The following is a 27,398-nucleotide window of genomic DNA, read 5'->3' on the forward strand; positions in this document are numbered from 1 at the left end:
GATCCATGGGGAGGAGCGTTTGCAGCCATTCAGTGGTTGGAGTGGATCACTATTTGGCACTATTCCGTGTGTATGAGTACTCGCTCGTCTATCTGTATCGGGCAGGAAAACGGGAGAGGGCTTCGGTGGACACTTCAAACAACGGGGTGGCATTTTCTTCTGTATTTCCACCTCCTGGCTCCGGCGACAGCTCGAACGCTCTGATGGAGGCGGAAAGATCCGGCGGGGTGGCTGGAGGAACGAACCAGAGCCCCGCAGGAAGCGGAGCGGGGCGCAATCCGAACGGGCCGAAGGCTGTGCTCGGTCCGTCTCCCATCGCAGCAGCCGCCGCCGCCGCCGCCGTGTCCGGGCCGATGGCTGGATCTTCCCAGCCGCGAGATCCGCAGGACGGGGAAGCGGGCCTCTCGTTGCCCGGGATCTTACATTTCATCCAGTTCGAATGGGGCCGCTTTCAAGCCGAGAAATATCGCTGGGAGGCCGAACGAGACGAGCTGAGGGTAAAACAGCGTTTCTTTAATCGCTTGTTTTGGTCTCTTGCAGACGGATATTCCTTGAGGAAGAGCACATTTCACGTTACAGATAAGACGCAGGAGAAGTCACGATCGCCTGCTTATTGTTGATCAGGCGTAGTTTGGGGATTTAAGTATTCCTCTGATGTTATTCATTGAAACAGTAGCAGATTTAACTGTGAAATGTTGTCCTTTTGTTGAATAGCCATACCCACCTAAGGAAAGGAGTCGATTCTGGTTCCGATTCATCTAACGTTAAACGATTCTTGTTCCGTAGTGCTGTTGTAGTAACGTTACTTTTTGAGAAATGAGGAAAAAAGTATTCTTATTTTATTTATTGCTGTCACAGTCTGTTGTCCAATTATGAGATTGGTCGTATTTATTCAATATAAAACTATGTAATGTAATGTAATATAATATCATTAAAAAAAATCACACAAAATAAATCAACGTTAGTACACTTTGTCATATGAACAACCAATTCAGTTACTATGCTGATTTAAATCAAACGTGATGATATAGCCGAACACAGTAACAGTTTTGACCAACTTGTGGATTAGAAAGTGAGTTAAAAGATTTCAAGAACTGAAACCTTGGTATGTGTTTTGATTCTTTAAAACGAACCGGCACAAAAGAGTCATCCGATACTCGGACGAATTACACTGGTGTTGTTGGATGCTTTTGATTCGGTTAAAAAGGCTCAACGGAGTCATTCGTGCGGGAATTGGACTAGACTGGTCGTGCAATTGGTTGGATTTACTAAAAAAAAGCAATAACATAATTAGTTGGCTACTTGGTCCATTTTATAGTCGAACATGACGAAGGGAATACATTGCGGTTCAGTGAGTAAGTTTGGTTAATTCACTGAACTCTTCGACTTACTGGAGACATAATTGTTTCAAAATGTATCATTTTTATTAAAAATGAATAATTTTTACTTTTTATCTCACAATTCTGACCCCTTTTCTCGTAATTGTGAGTTTATTTCTCATAATTGTGACTTTCTCACAATCTCACGTTTATAACCAGCAATTCAGATTATTATTATTATTATTATTTTTATTTATTTTTTGCAACTGCGAGTTTATACCTCATTATTAAATATCTCATTCCTAGTTTAGCCTATATCTCACAATTCTGACTTTATTTCACACAACCCTGAGTTTATAACTAGCAATTCTGACTTTTCCCCATATAAATTCCCCAATACAATATTGTAAGATAAAAAGTCCCAATTACCTTTTTTAATTTTTTTATTCCATGGTGGAAAAAGCTTTATAGAAATTGGAATACTGATCGCAATAGTAGTTCGATTCACTAAAATAACTGGGGCCAGTTGCACCAGCCACAATTTACCATAGTTTTGACTTATATTGGCGCTAAGTTTCAACTTAGGCTATATGCACTACTAAATATTTTTGCATTGCACCATTAAACTTAGTTGAAGCGCAACTCTACGTATTAACTAAATATTTATGGAAGCCTCCGAGCAGAAGGAACGGTTGGAATAAAATAGCAGACTGATGCACATGTTTTATTCTCGATAAAATATATGCTGTACAATACAATACACTTAATATCCTGCACTATTAACATGGTTTTCTTTTATCGTCTTATATCTTTCTCATCCGTGGCATTAAGAGCAAGGTAATAGAATAAAGGCAGTTCAGGAGCTCCTGGCTGACATTTATTTGTAATTTAAATCCCAAATAAATGTTCTATTAATTGACATTGATGTCACATGACCTATTGACTGCTACTTCTTTTGTAAATTGTGTAGCTTCTGTCCAAGACATGACGTAATGCAGTCCGGCTGGAGAATTAAAGCAAGTGCTTTTTTCAGTCCCAAGAGAGCCGATCTGTGTGTCTAGCACAGGAGATGTCAAAGCAATTTTGTAATTTAATGCAATTTTGTAATTTAATGCTGTTACTTACATATATTACATTACAATATGTGAAAGATGTATGGCTCTAGTTATTTTATATGGAACCTGGAAACATAAAATCTATTAGAAAAGCTTGTACTCACATCAAGAACATAGAGAGGAGGGGGGAAAAAAAACGATTTCAACCTAGGATTAGGGATTTGCTTCCAATAAAATGTGCTTAAACTGTCTTTTTTTGGAGTCGGACTCCCCTGGCCTAGTTTGCAGCAGATCTTGGCCTGAGAAAAAGCTTAGCGATTAAGTGACCCCATTCAAACAGTGCCTGTAGTAGATTACATAAGGAGTTGCCAGTGTGTGCTATAATAGGACATGCCCTGTGGCTCTCATGGACGACTTGTGTGTGTTCTTCTGCCAGGCCTCTTCTGGACATGCCCATGGAAATGTGCACAGGCTTCAGGGACCAACTGCTTGGTTTTCCATGTCCCACACACGTTGTTTTTGACTTGGCCTATAAAAAGTGTGGTATGGGACAGTTGTAGTGTGACAGTGCCCTGCCGTGGGACATCATGTTCCCTGATGTTTTTATGTGGGACACCTGTGCTATTTTGTTTCTTTTGTGACAGGCAGGACAGGATAGTTAAGGAATGGCGTCCTCTGTAGCAGCCAGGGTTATCATTGTTAACTAAAACTGTAAAATATAAATATTAGATAAAAGTTTTAAACGAAACGAAAATTAGAAATGCTATAAAAATGAGAAATTACTTACTGAAATTAAATAAAAACTAATACAAAATAAATAAATTAAACCTAAGTAGTAATATTAAACGTACAATATGAAATTTTTTTCGCCGCTAGGGGTCGCTAACCTCTTACAATAACAAAGGCGTAGTTTGATGACGCAACATTTGCTAAGAATTATGGATCTTGTCGTCAACGTCAAGCCGACCGATCTAATAATGTTTATTAGATGAGTGAATACATCGATGTTTTTATCATGACTGTGATATGAAGCAGGTCGGGATTGCTAAGAGACACCTATCAGCTCCACACGCGACGCTAGTCCCGCGGATATAAAAGGAATCTGGACATTTCATTCTACCGAACTACACGCAAGTGCAGAATTACAACTCACAGGTCAGTTTATTAGACAAATTAAACTTGTGAGGAAACGCAGCGCTGTTTCAGTTGGTCTAACATTACACTATCACACTAAACTGCATTTGAATGTGTTGAAATGTATGTGTTAGTTTGTCTGTATGAGACTAGCAGTAAGCTAGATCAACATTAGAATAACATACAGATCATATTCTAACATTTTATCATTGTTGAACTAGCCTATATAACATTGATTAGTTTTATGTAAATGTGCTCACCTGTTTAATAAAGTACATGTAGAAGCGGTCGAAGTCTCGGACGTGGAGCTCTCGTTTATATACTGTCAATGGGAGCTCTAGGCATCTCGAAAACACCGCGCTGATATTGATTCTCGTTTTAGTTCTCCTTTTTTTATCCAAAGTCTGCTTGCCATGGTCCATAATGTTTGAACGAAACAACAACAGCGTGCAGATAGACATTACGAACTACACAGTTGTCCACGTCTGTCGCTTTGGTTACTATCAGAGGGCTCTGGTTACTATGGCAGTACGAGCGGAAACCAGGGAGAACGCGGATATGACGCCATTGACGGCGACAAAACGGAAATAAAGAAACGGTCCGTGTCTTTGAATTAAATTACAAATTTCTCCTGGTTTGAAAGTTGTTGGAAACAGTCGGGATAATGTAAGTACACAACAAAAAAAATATATATAACATAGATATAGTGATTTTTGCTATTTTTAAAGCAAAAAAATTACATATTGTACCTTTAAAGAGGAGCTCTGCGTCGCGCCTAACAACGCCCCTTAGCTGTTCTAAATCCACTGTAAAACACGGCTTTGCAGGGCTTATTGCTTTTATAAAACGGTTACTCCATAAGAATATTCATTTTAATATTTATTTTATTCATAAAATAAACACCAGCGTCAAAAAATATAACGTTATAACACATTTATTGCTCTTCCAAGCAATGTAGTTCCAAAGAGGTTGCTAAGCAACACATGCAGCAACAAAGAATCACAAACGGCAGTTGCGCAGTAATAGGCCTATGTCACGAAAAAATTGAAGACCGGAAGTACGTCTTTTAGTAGGGATACGGCTCTTCCGGTTAGCTTTTTACAATGGCGGAGTCCGATAGATACCGCTGGACCAAATATCTCCGCAACCTGCCTGAAGTCACATATGACGATGTGGTTCGGATGGTAAATGAAAACTTTCAAGTGGAAAAGCGTGAAAGCTGAGGAATGGCTGTCTACGTCCTGACCATAGACTGTAAAAAATATGGACAAAGCGTCTGTGACGTAACCCATAGACTTTCTGAAGAACGGGTTTGAAGCCGTTTATGGGGGGTATGGGCGGCGCCATCTTGGAAAATCTTGGGAAACCCTAACCCCGCCCACCTTCTGACGCAGCGCGCGTCACTCAGCTCGCTGTGCTACTCCGGTTATCTCTGTGTATATTTTAGGCAACGAAATATGTTATAAAACACCATACTAACTCTTTTCGTTTTCATTTAAAGAAATCTTAAACATTATAGCCACACAAATGTGGTTCAGGCAACACGTATTGATTATATTCACTGCACATAACGTTTGCCTATTTATAACAAAACGAAATATAAAACACAAACCTGCCTCTTTTCGTTTAAAATATAATATAAAAATATTAAACATTTTAATATGGTCCAGGCAATATGTGCATTTGTACTAAACAACAGATGTTGCAGTAATCAACATTACAGATCATATTCGTTGTATTAAAATTTAAAATGACAAAACTCAACCCAGTCTCTTTTTGTTAAATTTCAGTTTTATCAATATTAGCTATTATAAAAGTATAAGTAAAAGGTAAAGTTACAAGAAGCTATACAAATAAAGCAAACAATTCAGTCAAACATAAAAAGCCATGCGCGCGATCTAGTCTAACCATACAACGGTACAAGTTAAACATAGCTTATAAAGTTATGAAACTTCCCCACAGCCAAAACGATTGCCCAGGGAACAAATTATAGATTCACGAGAGTGACGAGACCAAAAATCGCCCGTTAGATATAGACAAGACGAATTATATCTCATGTTTAACCACTACAGAGACGCCAGAGTCCGCGCCAAACCTCAGAACGTCTAGCCGATGAAAAGCTGTTCCAGGCGGGGTACATTAGCGCCCGGTCATCGCTGGATCTCACAACTGGATACAATTTTCATAAATCTTTATAAACAAACCACAGATTTGAGCTTTAAACAACTACATTCTCGCCTGAAAAACTCTTAAAACTACATTTCATGATACAGAAACAGTAGTATTATATGTCAACTGTATTAAAAAATGGCGCTTCTTATGTTGTCATTCTCCGTGGCGCTGCCTTTCAGCTGTCAATCAAGCTGTCAATCAAAGTTAACCACGCCCTTATTGTCATACATTTTATATCTAAATACTATCTAAACTAACGAGTTAGAAAAAAATTCACTACCCTCGCCGTTGTCAGGCACTCGGAACCTATCGAAAAATCCAATAAAAGTCCATGGGACCAACCTGTAAAAACATGAATTTATGCTGTGAAAACGGACATTTTAACATGGGGGCTATGGACATTTGCTCCCTTTTGGGACCTTCCCCTAGCGGATTTTCGATGTATTGCAGTTTTTCGCACTTCCGGGTAGGCTTCATTTTTCAGATCAGAATGTTGCCCCTTGGTCCTGACGCAGAGCAACCCGGTACACTACAACAACAGCGGCGGGCTGTTCGTCAGTAAGGTAAACGTTTCTATGGTAACAGGGAGTTGGACCAATCAGCAGACGTTGCTGCTACGCTTAGGATTGTGGGTAGTGTAGTTTTTTTTCATAAGATCGCGGATAAAACATGTTTTTCTTAAAACAGGGTTGATTTCATACGAACTTATAGCTTCTACAGGAGCAAAAACATTCGTTTCACAACCTCATAGCTCGTGGTCAGTCTACCTCGGATGGTTTAGACATTATGGCTGATAATCTAAATCCTTATGGAGAAATACTGTTGACCGGAAGTTCTGAATCCCTACTCCGCGTTCCGGAAGCAGGAAGTGTGACATAGGCCTATACTAATGTAATGCGGTCACAGATGTGTGTTTTGTTGAGTAATTTACAACGGCTTCGAACGCGACTCAACCAGTCAGAATCAAGCACTGGAACTATCCGTTTTATAATATGCTCTTTTTACATTTCTTTAGTGTAATGTTGCTGTTTGGGCATGAAAAAGGTCTGCAGAGTTACAAAGTGCACTGTTTCTGAACTCCCCGAAACGCCTCCTTTGTAGTCTTGAGTTTCTTCCAGGAACGAACACCTCACAATGTTCCTCATTTAAATAATTCCCACCCAAGGCATATACACAAAATAAAGGGGACGAGGCCTGGTTGAGTTGAGTTATAGTGTTTTGAAACTCATAGTTATGGTAAGGGGTATGCCATTTCTGAAACGTCTTCGAAGTAGTTGGCCAATCACAACACACTGGTCTAGTCAACCAATCAGAGCACATTTGAAGGTAGTAGGGGCTTCATAGAGACCAGAATTAAACAGCATTACTGACAGACTGGGAAGTGAGGTGCTGCAACAACGTCAAATGTACATGCAAAATAACGTGAACACCTGGGGGTGAAAGGCCATATTAAGGTGTTTTGCCAAAAATTGCCTTTAATACAGCTTCCCAACCTTATTAAAACAGAATAGATTGCTCCAGAGATGTTGAAGGAGGGAATCTGCTTCACACTCTTCTCTCCAAAACTGCCTACAGTAGAGAAACTACAGAAGATTAATACACTGCAGAAATTAAGCTGACCAGGGAAGATGATGAAGGTCATCTTGGTGCTCCAACTGTCCAGCTTTTATGATCATAACACCATCTTTCTCACTGCCTCACATTTGTTGGCTTCTGTGGTCCGCTTTGTGGAACTTCTTCAGGATGAATGCTGAGGTTTGCTGTCACTTATTCTGTGTTGTTTGGACACAATCCTTCTTAGGGTTCGACAGTCGTCGATGTAAATGTTATCTCACTCAATACGATATTGTTTATTGCCCAACCCTAACAGTCTCTATGATTCACTTTTGGATTTTGTCCTCTATTCTTCTTCTTTGTTTTTGTTTTTCACTGTAGCCAACACAAAATGATATTAACCCCTATAATAACGGCAGCTCACATTTTGTCCATGTAGCAGGAACACAAACAAAACAATTGCATCTTCACCTCTGTCAACTCCCTTAATGTCAATATAATATTACATTGTCAATAGAACCTTTTTTGCATTTAACTGAAGGCCAAAGGTTCGCCACAGAAGTGGTATAAAAACACGTAATAAAGGAGTTCAAATGGGTTCATATACTCTTAAAAAGACTCGTCCCAGAAAAAGTCTGCTGCTCTATTTGTTGGAGTGAGTCTCAAAGGCATACTAATGTGGAGAGAGAGAGTATGTGTATGTGCCCTTGACCTGTTCCCACCCACAGGAAGCCACAAGAGGACTAATAAATGTGTCCGTGTGGTAGTGCCGGCCCCTTCCTAAACCTTCAGTGACCAAAAACATTGTTTTTTTTGTGTTGCAGCACAACACCACAGAACTGAGCTTGGTAGCTGGACGCGTCTCTGACTTTTCACAGCGATCATACTTATGATATTTCCTTTTCTGCTGGTGATGAGACTAATTATATTGTGATAGGTATAGATTGCGATGTCAATTATGTCAGATGCACAGCCATTGTGTGACAAGTATCCCAGTTTCAAAGGCCGAAAACATGGGCAATTACTTGCCTTTGTGAAAATGTCAAAGTGCTCCAAAGACCTGCCATAACAGGTTTCCTGCCCACACCATGGCAACCGCAGTGAGTCGGTCTCCATGAAGACCTGTGCCAACTTGTCATGCTTTACTTTTCCTGCAAGTCAGCCTTGGAGACAGGGAGTGATTTTGAACAAATGTTATATATGGCTTGACACGGCCTACATAAAGATATTAAAAAAAGCTCTTAATAGAGATCAGGCTGGAAGTGTCCCTGTTTTGGGCACAAAAAAAAAAAAAAAATCATGATTTTAGGAGTAAAAGCATTTTGTAGTTTCTCACATTGAGCTTAAACACAACTTGCTAAACAGATTTCTCGCAATATAAAAAGATATTTTTATAAATTAAAATTGTGTTAATAATTATAAATATGAATATCGGTGGTGGTCATTATATAATAAAATAAATATTTTTTTCATATTCAGATTTATTTATAATTCTTTACTACAAAAATATCATTTTAACAACAACAATAATAATAGCCTAGCTATTTATATTGGTTCTATATTTATTAATCTTAGATCTATAAATACTAGTAAGTGTTAATGTTGTAGTAGTTTAATATGCTGTTGTTTTATTATGGGTAATGGTGGTATTCATCAAATAGTTATTAATTATATTTTTATTTAAATCATAGATTTATTTATAATTTTTTACATTAGCAACAACAATAGTAATGGCTGTTTATAAATAATATAAAGTATTATTATTTTAATAATTTTAGTAGTGGTATTTATAATATAATAAATAGTTATTATATTAAAATATATAATAATATAGGCTACTGTATATTATAATATGTAATATCTTTAATCATCAGATACTCAAATGTATAATATGTTGTACATTATCAGTATGATTTTAACATTAGCAACAACAATAGTAACAGATATATATATATATATATATATATATATTCTTTTTTTATAGTTATTAATCTATAAATAATATAAAGTATTCTTATTATTTTAATCATTTTAGTAGTGGTATTTATAATATAATAATATACTGTATATTATAATATGTAATATTTTTAATCATCAGATACTCAAATTTATAATATGTTGTACATTATCAGTATGATTTTAACAGTGATAAATATAGTTATTTATATTTTAGTTATAATTATTAATTCATAAATAAACATGAAAATTCTGTCATTACTCACCCTCATGTTGTTCCAAACCCATAAGACTTCTGTTCATCTTCAGAACACAAATGAAGATCTCTTTTATTAAATCTGAGAGCTTTCTCTCCCTCCGTATTTACAGCTGAGACACTACCACTTCAAGCTCCAGAAAGGTAATAAAGACAATGCTCATGGGAGATAAAAAATTTGTGAATAAAGTGGTACATTTATTTATTTATTTATTTATTTTCAAACAAAGTACTCGCTTCATAAAATTGAGGTTAAACCACTGGAGACACATGGATTAGTTTAATGATGTCTTTACTACCTTGAAAGTGGTAGTTGCGTAGCCTGTCAATGAAGCTCTCAGATTTCATCTAAAAAGATCTTCATTTGTGTCCTGAAGATAAACGAAAGACTTACAGGTTTGGAAGAACTTGAGAGTGAGTAATTATTGACAGACTTTTAATTTTTAACTTTTAAAGGTATTATTATTCAATCATTTAGTATGTGGTAGAGTCCAACGCCTATACAGTTCTGTTGTGTGAGGTCCACTGATGGTGTGGGGGTGTGTGACTGATTTCTGTGAACACAAGAATATGACTGTGTGCTGCTGACCAACACAAATCACTATTAGACATTTATTTATTTACCTGAAAGCATAGATTCACTGCGCCGTAACTATAGCACGTCTTGTCATTTGTAATAGAGACGCATGCAAAACTGGTTAAAGGATGCTCCATTTACAAACCCCCCCCCCCCCCCCCCGAAATTCTCTGGCCCGAACACAGCTGACTTTGTTGGTAACTTGGCATCTCTAATTGATGTGGGTTTTACGGTGGACTCTAGGGGGCGATTAAGGCCTCGTTCTCTCTCTTCTAAACCACAGCTGACTGGGAAATGAATGGTTTGGGGTTTTATAGTCTCTTTTCTGTCAACATATTTGTCTTTCATGACTCTGGCCGGTGCTCGGTCAGCAGCCATCTAAAATAAAGCTTGTGGAATTGCAGGCCTTTAGTTAACCGTTGCCCTCAGAATGTCATTGGTGGTGGTGCAATCACGGTGCTCCAGCATATAACCTTTCATTTTCTCTCAGATGTATCGGGTTTGAATATGTACCATATTTATATCTTTGTCTTTCTTTCTCTCTGTCTGTCTGTCTTCCTGTGCTGTCTCAGGCTCAGGTGGCGTTTCTGCAGGGTGAGAGGAAAGGTCAGGAGAACATGAAGCAGGATCTGGTGAGGCGAATCAAGATGCTGGAGTACGCTCTGAAACAGGAGAGGTGAGCCCACACACACACACACACACACACACACAAGCTTCTTCAGCTCCTGGTATAATGTGAAACCACTCTTCTTTTGTGTTATGTAACTATGTTCTATTGTGTGGTGTTTTTTTTTATGTTATGCTCTGTTGTGTTTTTGTTTTGTTCTTGTTTTTGATTTTGTTTTGTTTTTTGTTCATGTATTCTTTTTTGTTCTGTTCAGTTTGTTTATTTTTTTTTATGTTTTATTGTTTTGTTTTCTGTTTTGTTCTGTGTTTATTTTTTATTTTATTTTTCATTCTGTTTTTGTTTTGTTCAGTTTTTTGTTATGTTTTATTGTGTTTTTGTTTAGTTCTTATGTTTTTGGTTCTGTTTTGTTATGTTTTTGTTCAATTATTTTATTTTTTATTCTTTTTTTGTTTAGTTTTTGCTTTATGTTCTTTTTCTTTTTTTTCAAAATACAAAATACATATTTTGTATTTGTATTTTTTTGTATTTTCAATCTGTTTTTGTTGTGTTCTTTTTTTCTCTCATTTTTTGTTGAATTATTTTTGTTTTGTTTCATTATTTTTGTTATGTTTTCTTTTCTGGTTTTCTTTTGTTTTACGTTCTATTGTGTTTTTGTTGTATTGTTTTTTTTTGTTATGTTTAATTGTTTGAGAGAAGACGCTGCACCGATCTCATTGCGAGATCTGAAGATGTTTCCATGAGTTTGTATGATGTTGATCATTTTATATTCTCATTATTTTGATCCCAGGTCCAAACATCAGAAGCTGAAAAGTGGCACTGATCAGAGCCCTGGAGAGAAGAAGCCAGAGACCGAAGCTGAACCAAGTAACAACCTAGAAACTAACCTATCAAACACATACACATGCTATGAAACATGGTCTAATTCATGTTTTCCAAAACATATTAATAATACCCAGATTCATTAGAATAAATACTGTATGCTGTTGGTTAAATGTTTTCTTTGTGTTTAGTGACATCATTCTGTTTCTCACAGTACCCAATGGGCCTGCAGATTCAGACTCTGAGCCAACCAATCAGATGCCTTGGAAGGAGGGCCGGCAGTTATTGCGCAAGTCAGTGTGTTTTGTTTGCATTAATTCTCAAATGTATTTGTCAAACTGTTTTGCTGACGCTGTGCATGTGGTGTTTTTGTGTGTTAATGAGCAGGTACCTGGAGGAGGTGGGATACTCCGACACCATCTTGGACATGCGCTCCAAACGGGTTCGTTCCCTGTTGGGTCGCAATAGTCCAGAGGCGAACGGGCCTCCTCCCAATGAACCGCCTGCAGAACCAGAACCTCACGGAGGAGGAGAATCACTACTAGTGCGCCAGATAGAAGAGCAGATCAAACGGTCAGAGCAACATACATTTTCACATCTTAAGTCAGTGTAAAAATGAGGTCCAGTAAGTGTTTGTGTACAGATGAAGTAGTGCTTAAGAATTGAGGAATCTGTTTTTTCTGATGTTAAAATACTTTGTCTTGTTACATAGTGCTCTCTGAAATCACACATTCTGCGATCTAACGTCATTGCATAGGAAACAGTATTAACGCCCACTAGCTATTACAAGCGTGTTGAAAACATTAGCCATTTACAAACGTAATTTAAAAAGCATTATGAAATCATTTACTTACAGTTTGATGCAGCTGCTGTAAGATCAGTTGGCTGCTTCATCTTTCAACTAAAGTTTCTTTGCGAACTGTCCATTACACGGTTCCTCGTTTTCAAAACCAAATGCTCCGAACAAACTTTTAATCATTTAACGTGACCCGGGATGCCATTAAGATGCCATTAAAATACCATTCACTTGTTTCCAACACTAGTATTCTGAAGGTGGACAGAGACATAAACGAGCTGTGTTAAACTGGACAAGCGATCACTCTTTCATTTGTCCTGTTGTCGACAGACTCAAGTGCGTGAAGCATGTCAGAAACTGAATGCGTGTCTGTGTACTGTATTCAGTGTAGACAGCGGCAATTTGCTTTTGAAGCAACGCTCACATCCAGTGTTGGCAAGTGTCAAGACGTTAAGCGACTGAAAGCCAGTGGGCGGAGCCTATGTGCGATGATGTATAACTATTCGTCGATGTCTTGCTCTGGAGGCAGGCATATGCAAATGTATTTGCCCGTGTGAAGTTACAGATCCCGCGATATCCAAACAAGCCATTTTTGGAGCTTCATTAAATAAATGCTTATGTTTATATTCAGGAGGATGTTTTGAAACTTGCAGAACCTTTTATGTCTAAAGATCAATGCAAATTTGATTTCTTATGTCATGACCCCTTTAAACTCAAATACATTTGAGAGGTAGAATATTTATTTATTTTAACCAGTGTTTATTTGTTTTATTTGATCATATTTCATACAGTTTCTCAGTGTTGTTATAGACACACATTTAAAGGGTTAGTTCACCCAAAAATGAAAATTCTGTCAGTAATTACTCACCCTCATGTTGTTCCAACCCCGTAAGACAGAAGCCTATGGAGGAGTGAGCCAGCGCTCAAAGACACTATAACTTGCTGGCCCAGAAAATGTATTAAAGAGATCGTTAATATAGTCCAAATGACTCCAGTGGCTCAATCTTAAGTTTATAAAGCAACGAGAATACTTTTTGTTCGCAAAAATAACTACTTTATTCCACTTTTCATTTCCTTCTCTCTGGGCCTCGAGTCTTTTCACGTAGTGTTTAAGCGTAGCGCATCTGTGTTGCACGTCACCACGTATGACACACATGACCAGCGTCGGCCAATAGTGAGCCTACGTGGTGACGTGCAACACAGACGCGCTACGCTTAAACACTGTGTGAAAAGACTCGAGGCCCAGAGAGAAGGAAATGAAAAGTGGAATAAAGTCGTTATTTTTGTTTGTTTTTGCGCACAAAAAGTATTCTCGTCGCTTTATAAACTTAAGATTGAGCCACTGGAGTCACTTGGACTATATTAACGATCTCTTTAATACATTTTCTGGGCCAGCAAGTTATAATGTCTTAGAAGCCTATGGAGGAGTGAGACAGCACTCAGATTTAATAAAAAAATATCTTAATTACTGACAGAATTTTCATTTTTGGGTGAACTAACCCTTTAACTGCACTTTGTCTTGTGTTGCTTGGCAGGATATTGTTAGGATAATGCTGTACGTGTCTTGTTACCTGTCCTTAATAAATATAACTCCTAACTGAGCATTGCCGTTGCTGGCTTTTTATACAAGTTGATAAGCCACAAGACACTTGAGAGGGGTGTTTCTAATACGGTACGGTGTTTGGGAAGCCAGTTTTGAAACTAGTTTCTGCAATCATGTTCTGCAATCAAATTTCTCTCTTACAGGCGTGCTGGGAAAGAGAGTTCTAAAGAACGGATGGACAGCTCTGTCCTAGATAAAATTCCTTTCCTTCGTGGCTGTGAGGACGACGATGAGGATGACAGTGATGAAGAAGAAGACTTCCAGGGCATGACTACAGACTGCATTGATGGACGCAAAAACAAGAAGTCCAGGAGCAAGGTCAGAGTGTTTACATGAAGATAAGGCGCACACGCACAGATCCTGTTTTGTTGCTAATAGCGTTTGGTCTGTACGCATGTAGATGGGCGGAGAGCCCATGACCACAGATCTTGACCCTGAGGACGAGGATGATGAAGATGATTCTGAGGACGCCCTGGGCGAGTTTGATTTCTTGGCCTCAGGAGAGGAAGGGGAAGGTGCGGGAGAATCTCGCATATCTGGAGACGGTCGTGAATTAGGTATAGAGGCTCATATGTTCGTTTTTTGGGGAAATTGGGACATGTACAACTCCTCATTCCTGCATTGTATTTTTGATAGTGGATGTGAGGGTTTCCATTTATCGTCATGCTGTGACCGCTCATTGTTTTCTTTTAATTTGCTTTTGTTTGTAACTTCCTGTTGATAAAATCTGTTGACGTGGCCACCATTTTGTCTTCACGTTTCACTTCACTGCACGCTTGTTTGTTTCCCTTGATATTCCCTTCACTTCTTCCAAACATGTCATCATACCACAGGATGAATGGTTGATTTTGTTTTTCTGCTGTCGTCTGGTTTGTTTACTCCTCTCACTTCCTCTTGCCCAGGTTCAGAGAACCGCCGGAACAAATTGCAAGGCATTATTTCAGATTTTCCTCCCAAACCCACTCCACCTCCTTCTATCCCGGGACAGGCACGCTCCAGCGAGGGTAAGAAAAGCCATCCGGCTCTGTCAATCCCAAACCGATCACCTTTGAAAAAAATAATAAAAAATCAACTATTTGCTCTGATTAAAAGAGTAATTAATGAATTGCTCAGTCAATCCATCAATTTATTTATTCACTCATTTGAATTATTCAAATTTTCATTACTCAACTAAACATTCATGGTTGCCAATATTAAAAATATTAAATGCATTAATTTAAGTAAAGATTATTATATTATTTTATATTATTATATACAATCTCAGAGATATTATTCAATCATGTTTTCTTTATCAGTATAGCAGTTCTTATAAGTAAATATTCTTTCTTTAAAATGTCAAATGCATCTTGGATTTTGATTTAAAAAAAAAAAAAAAAAAAATATTTTTTATTTATTTTATCCCTGTAATCTTTATTCAAACAGACTATCATTGTTGCAAATTTTGTATTTTTATATTTAATGCATGAAGTAAAAAAAATGATGGTTAAAAACTGAGGCATTTTTCCAGATTGTATTGCATTATATTATATTATATACTATTTTGCATATTATATTATGTTGTGTTGTATTATATTGTTACATTATATTATTTAATTTACCCATTTTAATTTAATATATTTTATATGTAGAACAGTAATTAGTCATTATCTTTAAAAATACAAATGTAGAATGCACAGTGAGACTTTAAATGATTATGCATAATTATCGCACAATCCTTTTATTTCAATCTAGTCATTGAAATGGACAGTTCAAAAGATTTAAAACAGAAATGCTTGTGTTAATGATTTGGAGTTTCTAACTCTTGTCACCATTTTTTCTAATAAAAATGTGTTTTAGTGTCTAGAGACAACATTATAATACTGGCATAATTGTAATTGGCGAATTAAAAATGCATTTTAATCACAGCCATATTCAGTGTTGCTTAATTTTTAACTGCTGCTTTAAACAACTATATTTTTTTATATTCCAATTTCAGCATGTTAATTGTTGTGTGTGTGTGCCTGTGCTCAAGGGGGCGCTCTTGGCTTCTCATCTGATGTCTTCATTCTGGATGCGGTTGGAGGAGGAGATATGAACCTCGGAGAGCTGGCTGACCTTACTGTTGCCAACGACAATGACCTCACCATTGACGTTAGTGTTATAAGTCATGTCTCCTCCCCACACAAGTGTTTTTAAGCATTAAAGTGTGTGCTGCATGTTAAAGATGTACTTAAGTGGGTTAAAAACGCACTCTAAAGTTCAGCTTATTGCATTTAATATAAATTTAAACTACAATACATTTTCTTTTGATTACAATTAAGTGTCAGAAAACCTCCGATTCAGTTCTCACTTAAGTATATTCTTTTAAAGTATTATTTCTTTAAGTACTACTACTTTTGGTGTAGTAGTAGTAGTAGTAGTGCCCTTTGAAATGAATACCTAAATAAGGCATTTACTGTAAAATTGGCAGTATGTTAGTTTTCTGTTGTGTGTGTATGAATTACTTAAGTATTTTATATCTCATTTTAGTTGCAGGAAAGTCGAGAAGAGTTCAAAAAAACATGGAACCCTCGCTTCACACTACGAAGCCACTTCGACGCCATCCGAGCGTTGACCTTTCACCCCAGCCAGGCCGTGCTGCTGTCCGCCTCTGAGGATGGGACACTCAAGCTGTGGAACCTCAACAAGGCAATGCACTCCAAAAAGTAAGAACCACATCCTAACCCTGCATCAAAATAAGACACACCACACAAAAGATCCTTATTTCACTGCCCTCGTATGTTAAGTATGTCACTATAATTGTGTTAGTGTAGGTGTCTCTAGAAGTATATTTAGCAATGTTGATTCATAAATGCTTCTTTTAGCGCTGCCGCTGTGTGCTAATTTGGAAGCCTTTAATTTTTTGCTTTCACAGAAATGCAGCGCTGGACGTTGAGCCCATTTATACATTCAGAGCACACAGGTGAGTGAGACAGGTTTATGATTAGACTGTAATCTGGAGAAAGTCCACCTAAAAATGACTAACATACTCTGCCAAGTGCTTAAAGGGTTAGTTCACCCAAAAATGAAAATTCTGTCATTTAATTACTCACCCTCACGTCTTTCCAAACTCGTAAGACTTTCATTCATCTTCTTAACACCAATGAAGATATTTTAAATGAAATTTGAGAGATTTCTGTCCCTCCATTGACAGCTACGCAAATACCAGTTTGATGCTTCAAAAAGCTTATAAAGAGATCGTGAAAATAATCCATATGTACGTAAAACTAATCATTTTCTGAAGAGTCTCAATCGCTTTATATGGTTAACAGATTAAATTTAGGCTTTTATTCACATTTGAACATTGATCAGCGGACTTAAACCGTACTTCGGTTCAACCGTACTTGCTCAGATGTGCTGCGTAACACGAGAATGAACCTCATTGGTTCTTGCTGAAGCTCAAACGCGCTGCGTAACATGAGAATGAACCTCATTGGTTCTTGCTGAAGCTCAAACGCGCTGCGTAACACGAGAATGAACCTCATTGGTTCTTGCTGAAGCTCAAACGTGCTGCGTTACACGAGAATGAACCTCATTGGTTCTTGCTGAAGCTCAAACGTGTTGCGTAACACGAGAATGAACCTCATTGGTTCTTGCTGAAGCTCAAACGTGCTGCGTAACACCAGAATGAGCCTCATTGGTTCTTACTGAAGCTCAAACGTGCTGCGTAACACGAGAATGAACCTCATTGGTTCTTGCTGAAGCTCAAACGTGCTGCGTAACACGAGAATGAACCTCATTGGTTCTTGCTGAAGCTCAAACGCGCTGCGTAACACGAGAATGAACCTCATTGGTTCTTGAGGAAACTCAAACGTGCTGCGTAACACCAGAATGAACCTCATTGGTTCTTGCTGAAGCTCAAACGTGCTGCGTAACACGAGAATGAACCTCATTGGTTCTTGCTGAAGCTCAAACGCGCTGCGTAACACGAGAATGAACCTCATTGGTTCTTGAGGAAACTCAAACGTGCTGCGTAACACGAGAATGAACCTCATTGGTTCTTGCTGAAGCTCAAACGCGCTGCGTAACACGAGAATGAACCTCATTGGTTCTTGCTGAAGCTCAAACGTGCTGCGTAACACGAGAATGAACCTCATTGGTTCTTGCTGAAGCTCAAACGTGCTGCGTAACACCAGAATGAGCCTCATTGGTTCTTACTGAAGCTCAAACGTGCTGCGTAACACGAGAATGAACCTCATTGGTTCTTGCTGAAGCTCAAACGTGCTGCGTAACACCAGAATGAACCTCATTGGTTCTTGCTGAAGCTCAAACGTGCTGCGTAACACCAGAATGAACCTCATTGGTTCTTGCTGAAGCTCAAACGCGCTGCGTAACACGAGAATGAACCTCATTGGTTCTTGCTGAAGCTCAAACGTGCTGCGTAACACGAGAATGAACCTCATTGGTTCTTGCTGAAGCTCAAACGTGCTGCGTAACACCAGAATGAACCTCATTGGTTCTTGCTGAAGCTCAAACGCGCTGCGTAACACGAGAATGAACCTCATTGGTTCTTGCTGAAGCTCAAACGTGCTGCGTAACACGAGAATGAACCTCATTGGTTCTTGCTGAAGCTCAAACGTGCTGCGTAACACTAGAATGAACCTCATTGGTTCTTGCTGAAGCTCAAACGTGCTGCGTAACACCAGAATGAACCTCATTGGTTCTTGCTGAAGCTCAAACGTGCTGCGTAACACCAGAATGAACCTCATTGGTTCTTGCTGAAGCTCAAACGTGCTGCGTAACACGAGAATGAACCTCATTGGTTCTTGCTGAAGCTCAAACGTGCTGCGTAACACGAGAATGAACCTCATTGGTTCTTGCTGAAGCTCAAACGTGCTGCGTAACACGAGAATGAACCTCATTGGTTCTTGCTGAAGCTCAAACGTGCTGCGTAACACGAGAATGAACCTCATTGGTTCTTACTGAAGCTCAAACGTGTTGCGTAACACGAGAATGAACTTCATTGGTTCTTGCTGAAGCTCAAACGTGCTGCGAAACACGAGAATGAACCTCATTGGTTCTTACTGAAGCTCAAACGTGCTGCGTAACACCAGAATGAACCTCATTGGTTCTCGCACGTCAAGTGAACATGCTTGAGCTTCCTTTTACCACAACTGATGTGTGAGTTGATGAATGTTTATGTGAATAAAAGCCTACATTCAGTCTTTTCATCATATAAAGTGATTTTGTCTATTCAGAATATTTAGACTAAACTGCTACATTTATATAGATTAGTTTTGCAATCTCTTTTTGAACTTTTTGAAGCGTGAAAGTGGTTGTTGCGTAGCTGTCAATGGAGGGAGAGAAAGATTACATTAAAATACCTTAATTTGTGTTTCGAAGATGAACGAAAGTCTTACTTTGGAACTACTTAAGGGTGAGTAAATGACAGAATTTTCAATTTTGGGTGAACTATATATACAGGAACTAACCTTTGAAGGCTAAATTATGAGTATAAAGCTCTGTTATAAAACCTAGTGGTCTTTGAAGTACCTTAGATAACAATGTAAATGAATATGGAAATCAGTCAGCACCACTCTATATATATATCAGAGTACCATGGTTTAACAATCTGAGCACTTTATTGTGGTACAGCCACAGAACTTCTTTTGTTCTAGCTTTTTAATTTGTTTCGTGTGTGTGATTTCAGTGGAGCTGTTCTTTCTCTGGCTATGGGTGAGGAGGGAGAATCATGCTACAGCGGCGGTCTGGACGGCACCGTGCGAGGCTGGAAGATTCCAGACCTTAATGTGGATCCTTACGACAACTATGGCAAGTCTACCTAATACTGCACTTGCAAGTTCCACAGTGTCACTCAAAAACCGTTGCGTTTCTATAAGAGTCCGCTAGAGGGCACTGACTATATATTAATTTGCCGACACATTGTTGTGTGTAAATGCGTTCAGATCCAGGCGTGGAGAGCAGTGTGTTGTCGGGGCATGAGGACGCGGTGTGGGGTTTGGCTTACTCCTCCAGCCTGAAGCGTTTGGCCTCCTGCTCAGCGGATGGGACTGTGCGGATTTGGGACCCCCATAATTCCTCACCGTGTGTGTCTGTTTTCAATAAGGAGAAAGGTGAGGAGGAGACCTTGTGTGTTTGGATTGTTTTTCTTTTCTGTATGTCCCTCTCACTCATTCCCTCTCTGTCTTTCAGAACACGGCACTCCCACCTCGGTTGCCTTTGTAAACACCGACCCGTCCCAGGTTGTTGTGTCTTTCGATGGGGGCGAAACTCTGCTTTATGACCTCAACACAGAGCAAAGCATCATGGTCCTGGAGACCCAGACTAAGGATGGTAAGCTCCTTAGTCCATAGCTCCTTATTCCATACAGGAATTGACATCTAGCAAAATGTCACTACTTTTACAATCTATGCTTACCAGCGTACAAACTTTTTATTTTTATATAAAACGAAATGGTTACTGAAATACTTTACTAGACTGCCATTTTGGACAGGTTTTGGAAAAGGTCCCTAATGTTTGTAATATTCTTATTTATTTATTTATTTAATAGCAATTTTTACAACCTTGTATTAATTATACAGAATAATTATCATAAATGATTATTAAATATTATAAATTATAATGCATTTATTTATTATGTATTGGGAACACTATACAAAAAGTTTCCATTATTTTACGTTAGTTAATGCATTACACAATCTTCTTTTTTTGTCGTCAATTTCAGTTAATAAAATTTTAAATATTCATTGTTAGTTCATGTAAGCTCAGGTCTATCAAATAATATTAATAGATTTCGATTTTAAAAATATATTTGTAAATCTTGAAATTAATATTAACTAAGATTAATAAATTCTTTAGAAGCTGCGTTAGTTAACTTTTATGTAATGTCAGTGTTACCGTATATTGTTATATTAATATTATATAACATTTTTGTATTACATTTTAATATATAATATTATAATTTACTAGACTGTCATGTAAATTAATACAGTCCTTGTATAATTATTATTGTAATTCTTACTAAAATGTTTGCAATTTATTCATTATTTATTTTTCATTAAAATAGATTGTGTGTGTGTGTGTATATATATATATATATATATATATATATACAGTATATATGAAAAATAATGAATAAATTGCAAACATTTTAGTAAGAATTACTTACAATAATAATCATAATATATGAATTATTTAGATAGATAGATAGATAGATAGATAGATAGATAGATAGATAGATAGATAGATGAATGACACACAGATAATGAACAGGCGTTATTTCTAAGTAATTGATGATAAAATTCTTGAACTACATTGAAAATCATAGTTGCACGCATCACGTTACAGAAGTAAAATGGGTTATGAATGCAATTTCAAGTTGACTCGAAGCCTGTTGTACAATAATAAAATGTTGTGTTTTTGCCTCCCCCCTGCAGGCAGCGAGCTGATTAACCGCGTGGTCAGCCATCCGTCCCAACCGGTTTCCATTACAGCCCACGAGAATCGTACCATCCGCTACCTGGACAACAAGACAGGTATGTGTGTGTGTCGTGAGCTTGTGGCAATGTTGAGGCCCATAATAACACTCACTGCGTATTTTCCAGCCGTGCACTGTGGGAACTGTAAATACATCAGCAAAGCCATTTGACTCTCCTATGGTTCAGTCATAATAGACCTCTCAAAGCAGTTAAAAAATAACCTCCGGTATAAAAAAAACCCTCAATCGAATCGAAGCCAGACACCAACCTTTAATCACCAGTTTATATAGCAAGAGCAGTTGAAGAAAAGCGAATAACATTCTTGGTGTGAAAGATTACCCCGTGAAGAGACGACAGCTGGAAAGTGAACCCAGCGGTGCACTACCTGTGGCTTTATTTTCTGCCACATTAGGACATTTTTATGGATTTTTGTGGATATGCGTCAACAATTGAAATGGTCTTAAAGGTAAAATGTGAAATTTGTGGAGAAGTCAGGATGGTTAATCAAGTCATCAAGTAAGGTTTATATAGCTTTCTTGTTTTTTTTAGCTGCTTCTTTTTGCAGGAATACTTTAAAGAAGGGATTCCCAAACTTTTGCTAGCCAACCCCTTTTGAAATATTATTAAATAAGTTATTTAACAAGCCATTTCCATGTTCACGGTCCTCTGATGTTGTTTAATGCAAGTAAGTGTTAAAATGTGTAATAATTTAATTAATTTTTAGCTTTTTTTTTATCAACCCCTTGCAGTTCCCTCATGAATCCCATTCTGGGAAACCTTGCTTAAAGGGATAGTGAAAATTCTGTCATCATTTACTCATTAACCCCATTAACTTCCATAGTATTGGAAAATGAGTTAACACTTTATTTTACAGTGTCATTGTTACATATGTTACATGTAGTTACTATAGTAATAACTATAAATTATGCATAATTACATGCAAAGTAAACCAAACCCTAATCCTAACCCTATAGTAAGTACATGTAATTACTTAATATTACTTAAATGTATAATTACAGTGTAACTAAGACACTTTAATTACTATGGAAGTCAATGGGGTCCATCTACTGTTTGGTTACCGACATTCTTCAAAATACCTTCTTTTGAGTTCAGCAGAAGAAAGAAACTCATACAGGTTTGGAACAACTTGAGGGTGAGTAAATGACGACAGAATGTTCATTTTTGGGTGAACTATCCCTTTATAAAGGATGAATTAGAAACATAATCTTATTCCACTGGTTGAGAATTTGGAATATCAGAGTATCAAAAATGTCCCGCATGACCTAATCTTTTTCCTTTTTCCTCTCGTTGTGGCTTCAGGGAAAGTGATTCATTCCATGGTGGCTCACCTGGATGCTGTAACCTGTCTTACCACAGACCCTAAAGGCACTTACCTCATCTCCGGCAGTAAGTAAAACTACACGGGCATGCAGTGTGTGACGTCAGAGAACAAAACAAGCCTTCCAAAACACATCCACGTCAACAGACCATTCTCACGGAAATGTGAAAGTTGCCAACAAAGTGTCGTCTCTGCAATCTTTATCTTGTGTTTTTTGTTTCTCTCAGGTCATGACTGCTCGGTGCGCTTGTGGATGCTGGACAATCGCACGTGTGTGCAGGAGATCACAGCGCACAGGAAAAAACACGATGAGGCCATTCATGACGTGGCCTTCCACCCGTCTCAGCCCTTCATCGCCAGCGCTGGGGCCGACGCGCTCGCCAAGATCTTTGTTTGATTTTCTCACTGGTAAATGCACATTTATAAGCATTATGAGTTATAAGTTCTGTATGCAATTTGGCCAGTATACGCATAAATCTATATCATGATATATTTTCAAACATTTTATTTGATAGTTATACACACAGGGCTTGACATTAACTTTTTTTCTCACCAGCCACTGCGGCTTGTGGTTTTCCAAAGTTACTAGCCACTCAGCATTTTCACTGGCCACAATTTTGACATCAATACCATGGGGAAAAACTGCCATATAGATCTTTTTAATATTATCGCATAATTTGGCAGCAGGTATACTAGGCTGCTGTCACTTTAAAGGAACACGCCGACTTTTTGGGACTTTAGCTTATTCACCGTATCCCCCAGAATTAGATAAGTCCATACATACCCTTCTCATCTGTCTGACGCACCCAGAAGGCGAAGTGATTTACTCCAACTCTGAGCGAACTCTCTGCTCCTCACCACGGCGCTTCTCAGGTGCTGCGAGCAAATCACTCCGCCCAAGTAGCAGTGCTTCGCCTTCTGAGAATATAGTTCCCAGTATGTGCACGGTGAGAAGATGGCTGTGTCTCATGTGACCTTGTTATTCGTACACGCTGTGACTATACAAATCACAACATGTAAATAGGAAAATGTTGACGTTATTTTGTCACTTATTGGGAGCAGTATGCTAGCTGGAGCCGTTTACCTCCAGTCTTTGTGCTAAGCTAGGCTAACAGTGGGTGCGTCAGATGAAAAGGGTGTGTATGGCTTTATCTAACTCTGGGGGAGTCCCAAAAAGTCGGCGTGTTCCTTTAAGACCTGACGCACTGATTCATTATACCGTTACACACATGTGTTTTCTTTCTCAACTGTTTACATTTACCTAAAACATCACTGAGTGTGTTTACGTGAATACTCACCAAGACCGGCATTTTGACATTATTTTGTGTGTATTTGACTGTTTAAGTGCAATAAGCAGCAAAAAAGAACTCAATTTAGTACTGAGAGGTGGCTTTGTGTGCGCGCACTTTTGGGCACGCACTGCAGGAATGAGTAAAATTATGCGTAATACACCCAATCCCACGCCGAAATTGAAGCCCTGTAACATCAACAATATTCATCCGGAGCAAATGAAACGAGTGAGTGAGTGAGCCGGGTTTGTGTGTCAACTCACTCTCGGAGAGATGAGAGAGCGAGAAAACGCAGCTGGTGTCGTGTGTCTATTCTGCTGGAAATGAGTATTGGTAGCATTTCAGATATTTCAGTATCTATGTATCGAAAAATCTATATTTGACTAATACTAATGTATTAGTTCAGATGCCTTTTTAAAAGACTACAATTGAAAAATGTATATATAATATATTCCCCATGGTATCAATGTTAAAATTGTGGCCAGTGAAAATGCTGAGTGGCTAGTAACTTTGAAAAACCATTAGCCACAGTGTCTGATGAGCAAAAAAAAGTACATTTCAAGCCCCGGTTCTAATTCTGTTTTTTTGTTTGTCGCAAGTTATCAAAATGGCCAAAATCATTTGCAGCACCTTGTTACTTGTCATGTGTGCATGGGAACGTGTTCATTTGAATCCTGCTGCCGTGAGCTAATTTTTGCTTTATCTCTTTTCAGGGGAGCCACCCTCACTACTGGGCCAAAAGAGTGAAACGCCGAATATCCGCACGCACACACACTCACACACTCACTCAAACGAGGGGAGCAATGTTCTACACATCAACACTGCCTGTGTAAAAGGCACACGACCCATCATTATTTTATGCCTCACATGTTGTGATACAAACTCTACCATTTTCAATACTAATGAGTTTGCTGCTCTGGTCCCGATTTCAGTTTTAGATGACACTACTAACAATCTGCACAGTGTGTTGCGAAGAATGTCCAATCTGTTGACGGATGGACCACGCAAACACAGACCTTAACACAACACACACACACCCTGGATTTGAATATCATGCTCGGTTTAGGTTGAGGATTTGAAGGCTCTCGGTAAACAAGACATTACCCAAGCCTGCGCATTTTCTCAATGTAAATTGCATTAGTGCTAATCTGTGAATTAATGTCCTCGCGTAACTGTCGCCTAGTAACGTGAGGTGATCGATGCATTTCATTCCAAAGACTGCTTTAGATGAGTTTTTTTTTTTTTTTTGGTTCGGTTCAGCTGCGAAGTACAACACAGCTTTACCTTTAGCCTCACAGCTAAGAGCCTTAGTATTTCAGCCTTTCATAATCACTTCCTCCACACATTTCATTCGTATGACGAGTACACCTTGAAGTAAAACCAAACACGTGTGTATCTGCGTGTGTGACGGTGCCAGCACAAGCCTTTCGCAATCACCGTCTTCATTCATATCCAATCAGGTCGCATTATCCGTAATAGTCAGGTGACTGTTGAGTAGTGTATTTATTGTAGTGTTCGATATCGGTCGGAAGACTTTTTTTGGGAAGATCTGCAGTTGGATGAGTAACTCATTTCTGTACATAAGCAGGATGCGCTGTACATAGCACTCTTGTTTCACAACCTTGGTGCTAAGATCTCTGAATCAGGGACCTGTTCACGACGAGGGTCGTAAAGTATCAAATCTCGGTTGACCCCTGCCATTCCTCGGTGTCATCATGTACAGTTCTTTGGCATTTCAGAAATGCAGCCAGTGTGTCTGGAATTTCAGAATACATCTGGTTTATCGAAAAGTGGCTTTTAAGGTTTTGTCAGGGTATTTTTAAGACGATAAACTCTATATCCACGCTTGAAGATTTTCGGTTAATGATTGTCTCCAATAAAAAAATTAAAAATTGTAACAAACTACAAGTTCCACTGTTTAAGTGCAGCTGTATTGTCGATTCTTGAGTTTCTCGACATCTGTGATCTCGACCTAAGTTCTTTTTTTTCCTGAAAAGTGGAGAACAAAGTGAAGCTCGAACGGGCGTTTTAAGTGACAGCGTGAAAACGAGTGCCCCCAGTATACGCTTGATTTACCAAGAGGTTGAAGTCCAGTGGTGAAACTTAAAGGTAGACGCATTAAAAAAGTCGACTTGACGGGTCTTGTACCCCTAGTCAAGGCAAGATAAGGAGGCGTTTCAGGGTGAAATAGCTCTCATGGCTCTTTTAATGGAAATAAAAGTGGGGCTGCTTGCTTTTTGTTGGCTAAGCAAGGAATCAAAATGCAAGGTGAGGTGAAGAATCATCTGAATCTGATCTTTAGGTTCCTTAGTTGGAGGGAGCCTGGTCTTGAGCTCTGGAGATCAAAGGTCACATCATGTATTAGCCAGTTTCCGTTTTGCAGGGTTTATTTTTATCCTTTACTGGTTTTCCGTGGCCGTAGACGAGTGGCCAGAAGGCAAGTCAGAAGCGACAGAAAGACTGATGGGCCATAAAGAGCGCTTTAGCATAATGGAGCCATGTCAGTCCTTAACCAGACCGCGATCTTTGGCAAGGAAAGCGGTCTGAATTTGCGAGTTAGCAAGTGTAGAATCCTCTTGGAGTGATTTTATTAATGGACAAGATTTTGTCTTGTGTCCTTTGTATAATGACGAGACCACCGTTTCATTTTGGGATGTTCGCCCAGTCAATGAATGTCACATGACCACAGACTTTGGTTCAGTGGAATCTCATAATCCTTTGCTGCTTACCTCTTTTCCTAGAAACTTCGCACCGCACACTAACGGTTAGCTTTATGCTACACTACACGTGTAGAATAACACAAACAGTTCGGTTCATCTGCGTATTGCTGCATCGTTAAGTTCTCTTCCAAAGACTGCCGGTTGCATGGGTGTTTAGACGAGTCCTGCTGTCTCTTTTGTACACCTTTTTCCGCACCCTTCGTTGCAATACGAGTCTTGAAATTATGATGACAAAACACATTCCTTACCGAGAGAGGACGAATCTGTGTAAAAAAAAAAAAAAAAAAAATGGAAAGAAACCGAAAATGTTTATATGTTTGAAAAGCTGCCGATGCATAATGTAAGTTTCCCATTTTCTCACGTATATGCTTTTCTTTACTAGACATATTATCATTATGATTACTAGTAATAAGGTGTAAGACGACGACAGTAGTACCTTTTTTGCTAGGCTTAAGAATTGCTTGTGATTGTGTAAAAGCCTAAAAACTGAAAATTGTATGGAAATTTAAGAGAAAAAAAAAAGAAAAAAGTTTCAGTCCACAGCCAAGGTAAAAAGGACTTTTTGTTATGCGTTTTAATTTTTTAATAGCAATTTATCACTGTGTGATATTTTGTACATCATATTAAGCTGTATTCAAACTATATCCTATAACTACAAGGGATAAAAAAAAGACCAGCCTTTTATTTATTTTCTTTTATTATGCATATTTTTGAACTGCTTTCT

At 38.4% G+C, this 27,398-nt stretch overlaps 1 protein-coding gene across 1 annotated transcript; it reads left to right on the top strand.

Annotated features, from left to right (window-relative positions):
• Positions 1-26,943, top strand: strn4 (striatin, calmodulin binding protein 4). Its single transcript, XM_084418073.1, has 18 exons — positions 1-497; positions 10,596-10,699; positions 11,439-11,515; positions 11,685-11,763; positions 11,858-12,043; positions 14,013-14,187; positions 14,270-14,426; positions 14,772-14,873; positions 15,881-15,999; positions 16,378-16,553; positions 16,763-16,810; positions 19,538-19,659; positions 19,794-19,961; positions 20,041-20,181; positions 21,285-21,383; positions 22,647-22,733; positions 22,893-23,073; positions 24,668-26,943. Exons 1-17 carry the CDS (start codon positions 6-8, stop codon positions 23,060-23,062), a joined length of 2,502 nt encoding a protein of 833 aa, XP_084274199.1. The 5' UTR covers positions 1-5; the 3' UTR covers positions 23,063-23,073; positions 24,668-26,943.
• The last annotated feature ends 455 nt before the right edge of the window (positions 26,944-27,398 follow it).

The sequence above is a fragment of the Rutilus rutilus genome, assembly GCF_951802725.1.
Source record: "Rutilus rutilus genome assembly, chromosome: 9".
Lineage (NCBI taxonomy): Eukaryota > Metazoa > Chordata > Actinopteri > Cypriniformes > Leuciscidae > Rutilus > Rutilus rutilus.

What these genes read in the sequence shown, in the direction of transcription:
- strn4 (XM_084418073.1), top strand. Translation starts at nt 6, where the DNA reads ATGGGGAGGAGCGTTTGCAGCCATTCAGTGGTTGGAGTGGATCACTAT. An exon ending in TACGCTCTGAAACAGGAGAG is followed by an intron (nt 10,700 to 11,438) that starts GTGAGCCCACAC and finishes TTTTGATCCCAG; the next exon opens with GTCCAAACATCAGAAGCTGA. An exon ending in AAGGCAATGCACTCCAAAAA is followed by an intron (nt 16,554 to 16,762) that starts GTAAGAACCACA and finishes TTGCTTTCACAG; the next exon opens with AAATGCAGCGCTGGACGTTG.